The sequence below is a fragment of the Procambarus clarkii genome, chromosome 4, assembly GCF_040958095.1.
Source record: "Procambarus clarkii isolate CNS0578487 chromosome 4, FALCON_Pclarkii_2.0, whole genome shotgun sequence".
Taxonomy (NCBI): domain Eukaryota; kingdom Metazoa; phylum Arthropoda; class Malacostraca; order Decapoda; family Cambaridae; genus Procambarus; species Procambarus clarkii.
In genome coordinates this window covers 57,277,477-57,285,003 of record NC_091153.1, presented here as the reverse complement: position 1 = coordinate 57,285,003, position 7,527 = coordinate 57,277,477, and the positions used below count along the sequence as shown (strand labels likewise).

General features: G+C 44.2%; 1 protein-coding gene across 1 annotated transcript; it reads left to right on the top strand.

The window, feature by feature from the left end:
* LOC138371792 (uncharacterized) lies at window positions 1-7,147 on the top strand. The gene is made up of 2 exons (XM_069336820.1): window positions 1-1,780; window positions 6,954-7,147. Exons 1-2 carry the CDS (start codon window positions 1-3, stop codon window positions 7,145-7,147), a joined length of 1,974 nt encoding a protein of 657 aa, XP_069192921.1.
* The last annotated feature ends 380 nt before the right edge of the window (window positions 7,148-7,527 follow it).

The following is a 7,527-nucleotide window of genomic DNA, read 5'->3' as shown; positions in this document are numbered from 1 at the left end:
ATGCACTGTTCCAAGTCCCACCCAACGTGCACTGTCCCAAGCCCCACCCAACGCCTACTGTCCCAAGTCCCACTCAACGTCCACTGCCCCAAGTCCCACCCAACGCCCACTGTCCCAAGTCCCACTCAACGCCCACTGTTCCAAGTCCCACCCAACGCCCACTGTCCCAAGTCCCACCCAACGCCCACTGTCCCAAGTCCCACTCAACGCCCACTGTTCCAAGTCCCACCCAACGCCTACTGTCCCAAGTCCCACTCAACGTCCACTGCCCCAAGTCCCACCCAACGCCCACTGTCCCAAGTCCCACTCAATGCCCACTGTTCCAAGTCCCACCCAACGCCCACTGTCCCAAGTCCCACCCAACGCCCACTGTCCCAAGTCCCACTCAACTCCCACTGTTCCAAGTCCCACCCAACGCCCACTGTTCCAAGTCCCACCCAACGCCCACTGTCCCAAGTCCCACTCAACGCCCACTGTCCCAAGTCCCACTCAACGCCCACTGTTCCAAGTCCCACCCAACGCCTACTGTCCCAAGTCCCACTCAACGTCCACTGCCCCAAGTCCCACCCAACGCCCACTGTCCCAAGTCCCACTCAATGCCCACTGTTCCAAGTCCCACCCAACGCCCACTGTCCCAAGTCCCACCCAACGCCCACTGTCCCAAGTCCCACTCAACTCCCACTGTTCCAAGTCCCACCCAACGCCCACTGTTCCAAGTCCCACCCAACGCCCACTGTCCCAAGTCCCACCCAATGCCCACTGTCCCAAGTCCCACTCAACGCCCACTGTCCCAAGTCCCACCCAATGCCCACTGTCCCAAGTTCCACTCAACGCCCACTGTTCCAAGTCCCACCCAACGCCCACTGTTCCAAGTCCCACCCAACGCCCACTGTCCCAAGTCCCACCCAATGCCCACTGTCCCAAGTCCCACTCAACGCCCACTGTCCCAAGTCCCACCCAACGCCTACTATCCCAAGTCCCACTCAACGACCACTGCCCCATGTCCCACCCAACACCCACTGTCCCAAGTCCCACCCAATGCCCACTGTCCCAAGTCCCACCCAACACCAACTGTCCCAAGTCCCACCCAACGCGCACTGTCCCAAGTACCACCCAACGTGCACTGTCCCAAGTCCCACCCAACGCCTACTGTCCCAAGTCCCACTCAACGTCCACTGCCCCAAGTCCCACCCAACGCCCACTGTCCCAAGTCCCACTCAACGACCACTGTTCCAAGTCCCACCCAACGCCCACTGTCCCAAGTCCCACCCAACGCCCACTGTCCCAAGTCCCACTCAACGCCCACTGTTCCAAGTCCCACCCAACGCCCACTGTTCCAAGTCCCGCCCAACGCCCACTGTCCCAAGTCCCACCCAATGCCCACTGTCCCAAGTCCCACTCAACGCCCATTGTCCCAAGTCCCACCCAACGCCTACTATCCCAAGTCCCACTCAACGACCACTGCCCCATGTCCCACCCAACACCCACTGTCCCAAGTCCCACCCAATGCCCACTGTCCCAAGTCCCACCCAACACCAACTGTCCCAAGTCCCACCCAACGCCCACTGTCCCAAGTCCCACTCAAAGCACAGGAGACTTTGGGAGAGATTAAAGCCCATGCGGGTCCTTGTTGGTGTCAATCATGGAATCAACGTGAGACTTGCTAGAATGTTTTATGTATCATTTATACGCTCTGCGATTGACTACATTGCTCTACATCTCACACTGTATACTGACAAAGAGCTGAAATCTCTTGAAACCTTGCAAAATGAAGCTATGCGTCTCATCCTTGGGGCTCCAAAGTCCACGAGAATAGTTAATATGAGAGCAGAGTTAAAATTACCTACCATAAGTGAGAGAATTTTGTCTATTAGCACAGTTTTCGGCGTGAAGGCATTAAGTAGATCCAGACAACAAATGAAGTTTCAAGCTAAACTTTGTAATAAGCTGCACTCACCTGAGGTCTATAGAAGAAGAACGAAATCTGATTATGTATTTTGGTTCTACAAGGTAGCCAACTCCATCAAAATATTAAATATGTACCCAACTCAATTAATGATTAATCAACCAATTGCTCCATGGGATAACTGGGATCTATCAGTTGATTTTGTAAATGTGCCCAAGAAAGATAGTGTGCACTCTACATTATTAAAATAGTTAACACTGAAAAGCATCACTGAAAGTACTCAGAGTATGGGTAACGATGTGTATCAGTGCTATACCGACGGCTCTGTAGAAGAAGGTGGACGATGTACCGGATGTGCATACAATATATTTGAACAATCTTCTCTCGTACATACAACAATGAAGCGCGTCAATGACTGGGCAGGTACAACTCAAACCGAACTTGCAGGTATATACCAGGCCACTGAATTTTTAAATGACAGAGGCAGTGGACTTATATACTGTGACTCGCAGGGTGCACTCCTGGCATTGAACGCACATAGTAGTGACACCCATAAAATAGTCAGTGATATTCGAATGAATGTTTTAGCTGCTAAAGAAAAGAGATTTGAAATTAAATTCCTATGGATACCATCACATGTTGGCATCTCAAGGCACGACACTGTTGATATGCTTGCAAAGACAGCCTGTAGAAAACCAGTGGTAGAAATTGATATGGGTGTTTCATTAGCAGTGACAAAGAGAATACTTAAACAAATATCTAATGAAGATCTCACCCACCTAACAAATTCACAAAGACCTGAAAGTTGTAGCATTAAATATTATGATAGATATCGTGAGGAGACATTCACATATGGGACTAATAGAACAAGAACCCGGCAATATGATGCTATAGTGGCCAGAATACGCCTGGGATATAGACGTATCTGGCAGCTTTCTCAAAACCCAAATGTCGAGTACACAATGTGTCAACTTTGTGAAAGAGAAAACATGCACTCTCTTGAACATTATATTGTAGAATGTCCCATACTGACTGACTTTCGCCCTCCTGGGCTGAGGTATGCTGAACTGTGTAATTACTATATGAGTACTGGAACACTTGATATATTGGACTTGTATCCAAGATTGACCATGTAATGTATCATTTATACAATGCATGTATGTGATGTAACTATATAACCTGAGCTTGTAAAAGCACCTTAATCACCTTCAGTGATGAAGTGCTTAATTGCACACTAGTCTCTCTGTCAGCTATCTCACCCTGTCAGAGTAAAAGAGACAAATGTATGTGAATGCATGTGTGTGTATATGCATGTATATATGTATATTTACGTATATATATGTGTGTGTATGTATATGTATGTGTATAAAGTACATATGGAAGCTGATCAGAAATGAATTTTGGAGAAGTGATTTTTGATTTACCTCCAACAGTGAAGCGTAATGTACGAAAGATTGAGAAAATTCGTGTTAGAATTATTAATCTTACTTTTTCGGTCATATTTAATAATATATGTCTACAGGAAAGACTGCTACCAAAATATACTAATATTAAAGTGCACGACCCAGCAGCAAGGAATCAAGCCTTCACGATAAAATATCGCCAGGATCTGATTCGTGATCAGATATACAAGGCAGAGAATGAAATCAAAGACAACAAAACGCAACTACTTCATGCTACAAACGAGTGGAGAAATAGCAACATCGACGATAGTATCCGTACCCGCATTGAACAACACCTCGACATCCTCACAGACCAACATCACCTCAGCACTGAAACAAGGATTATCAAGAAACTAACAACATTATATGGAGGACCTATGGCAATTCCACGACCAAGAGATGGCTTCCTGAACCTTGCAGGAATTAACCTCACTGAGGACCAAGTCACTCTCCTAAATCTGGGCATAAACTGTCATGTTATGTCCAGACCGAGTGAAATGGCCCGGAAAGTAGAGTTGGAAATTCTGTTGGACGACATATTCGACCTCGAGACACAAAAGAAGGTCACTACCAAAGATACCTTACAAGCAGAACTTATTGCAGAAGGAGGAAAGAATCGAGGCAACTACAGAAGCACCATACTGTCCCCCGAGCTTAAAACGGCAGCTAAAAGCCTTCGTGAGAACAAGGAGATAGTTGTCAGGAGAGGTGACAAGTCGCCAATATATGTCATTCTTAAAAAAGACGAATATCTGGCGAAAATGAACGTCATACTCTCTGACCAAACTAAGTTACAAAGGGTAACGAAGGACACTACAGCCGAATTAAAAGCAAAGGTCAACAAACTGATCGAAACTGTGAACGCCAAGAAATCCGGACTCCACCTGCCAAAGATCATTGGGGAATATAAACCTGGATATGCGTATGGAAATGTCAAGACGCACAAGCCTGGAAACCCACTTCGGCCAATCATTAGCCAGATACCCACACCCACGTACAGACTGGCGAAGCGACTCAACGGCCTGCTGACTCCTTATGTTCCTTGCGCCTTCAGCCTGAAGTCTCCAAAGGAATTTGTGGACTTACTGCGGGGCACACGGGCCACAGGGATAAGAGCCTCGTTGGACGTAGAATCGCTGTTTACCAACGTACCTGTGGACGAGACAATCGGAATGATAGCCGACAGAGTGTATCGTGATCCAGCCTGTACTCCTCTTGACATGCCAGAAAGTATTCTGAGGAAACTACTCCAAGCTTGTACTAAAGAGGCACCCTTCATGAGCCCGGATGGGCACATGTATAAGCAAGTAGATGGGGTCGCCATGGGTTCTCCCCTAGGTGTCCTGTTTGCAAACTTCTACATGGGTACCATCGAGCAAAAAGTACCATCGAGCAAAAAGTCTTAATCGACATGAACTTGAAACCGGCCATATACTGCAGGTATGTTGACGACATTTTTACACAGGTACCTGATGTCAGACATCTGCAGGAGCTGAAGGAGGCATTTGAGCAGAGTTCCGTGCTGCGTTTCACTTACGAGACGGAAAAGGATGGGAAGCTGCCTTTTCTAGATGTAACAGTCATGGAAAAGGGCGGAGGTTTCCACACTGCAGTCTACACTAAGGAAACAAACATAGGAATGTGCCTAAATGCCAACAGCGACTGCCCTGACAGGTACAAGAGGAGTGTTGTTAAAGCATACGTCGACCGTGCTCTCAGCCACAGCTCAGAATGGAAGCAAGTCGACGAAGAACTCTGTAGGGTAAGGCAGGTCCTAGTCAATAACGGCTTCTCCAATGGTTTCATCGAAGACATCATAAGAAGGAAAGTGAAAAGCCATGCAACCTCTGAAGAGACAACTAACACAACACCTATACCCCCTATTAGACTATTTTACAGGAACTTCTTTTCCACAGCTCATAAAACGGAGGAAAGGGTCCTGAATGATATTGTTAATAGAAACGTTATCCCTACAGACAAAAATCAGAGGATACAACTGACGATTTACTATAAAACCAGAAAAACGGCCAGCCTACTCATGAGAAACACTCCAGACACAAAACAGAACGCTTTAAAAGAGACTAACGTCGTCTATGCCTTCAAATGCCCACTTGGGGACTGTAAGCTCCAAAAAACCCAGTATATAGGCAAGACAACAACATCTCTTTCTAGGCTTTTAACGATGCATAAGCAACAGGGCTCCATTAAGGAACATATTATCTCTTCCCATAACCAAACCATCGCCAGAGAAATCCTAGTAAACAACACAGAAATCATCGATAGATACAGCGATAGCAGGCGGCTTGACGTTTGCGAGGTACTACACATCAAGAAGTCAACACCAGCAATCAACAGCCAATTATTGCACAACTATATTCTACCCACCTCAAGACTCCGCTCCAATATAGAAGCATCAAGAAATATGGACCAATAGGCTTTCTACAAACACTTCTATTCAATACCCATTGTTTCTGTTCTGTCTTGTGTTGATACTTTTAATACCCTATTAATATCCCCTCTTGTTCTGTCTTGTGTTAATGCCACATCACCCCTCCCACCTCACTCAAATGTAGATATAAAATCAGAGATACGTAAGTTCTAATCAGTTGTGTATTTGTGAAGTCTTTGAAAATGTAATAAGTTTTACGAAACGCGCCCGTGTCGCGTCAGACTAGAAATAAAAATGAATTTTGGAGAAGTGATTTTTGATTTACCTCCAACAGTGAAGCGTAATGTACGAAAGATTGAGAAAATTCGTGTTAGAATTATTAATCTTACTTTTTCGGTCATATTTAATAATATATGTCTACAGGAAAGACTGCTACCAAAATATACTAATATATATATACATATATATATATATATATATATATATATATATATATATATATATATATATATATATATAAATATATAAATATATATATATATATATATATATATATATATATATATATATATATATATATATATATATATATATAATATATATAATATATATATGTCTAACCATCGCTTGAAACTATACCTCGTGTATTTTGTGGTATTCGGCAATCTATTTAAAAAATCTACCAATTTATTCTCAGTATTTACCATATTCTCAATCTAAACTCCTTAATTTGTATCCACAGTTTACTGCTTTTGTGTGTTAATGTACATTTAGTATCTTATAAATATTCTCCCTGTTATAAATATTCTCCCTGTTAGACTCTCTCATTCAGTGGTATTCTTGGTGTTTCCCCTTCTTCTCTTCGCCCGTTTAGGGAATGTAAATTAAAGTTTTTATAATCTCTCTCCTTAAGGAGGTTGTAAATGCCGGGGATTAACTTTACGTTCCTTCTCTGCGGGGACTTATAAGGACAGAGTTCAATAATGCAAGACTATAACTTACAATAAGTGTCTGGTCGACATTCTCTTGCACGTATTGCAAATAATTATTCATTGATTCCTTAGCTTAAATTCCAACTAAGATCAATCTCAGGTCTTCATTTTCAGATCACAGCTCACTTTTTTATTGTTATTTTTGCCGTGATATTTTTGCGCGATATTTTTGTCTTTCTAAGAATAGTGCTTTTTAGTCATAAGTACCCTTCCTTCCTTCATAGGGTCAAGATCCTTGAAGATGCCGACCAATCGACATCAAACAACACGTGTCAGTGATTCCTGTGGCGCCTGTGGCGTCGTAGGGCACGAAATGAATGAAAACAATCGTAAATTAGTAAAGAGACTTAAAATAAAGCCTGGTATTCACTCCGTGGTTCCCACTCTTAGTACCATTTACAAATTCAGACACGTCTAATTCAGATATCTGTTCCTGTTCTGTGCGTCGGTAGCCCTCCGTGTTGGGGGATTATACGAGGCGTTGGGGGATTAAACGATGCGTTGGGAGGATTATACAAGGCGTTGGAGGGATTATACTATTCGTTGGGGGATTATACGAGGCGTGGGGATGATAATACGAGGCGTTGGGGGATTATACGAGGCGTTGGGGGGATTATAAGAAGCGTAGGGAGATAATACGATGGATTGGGGATTATATAAATCGTAGGGGATTATACGAATCGTGTGGGGATTATACATGAATATAAGACGTGATTCGTGAGGGATTACGGGCTCTTCATGCCCGTGCCAACTCTTGGGTGGCTGAATCTTCATCAGTCAATCAGTATGAGGGAGGTG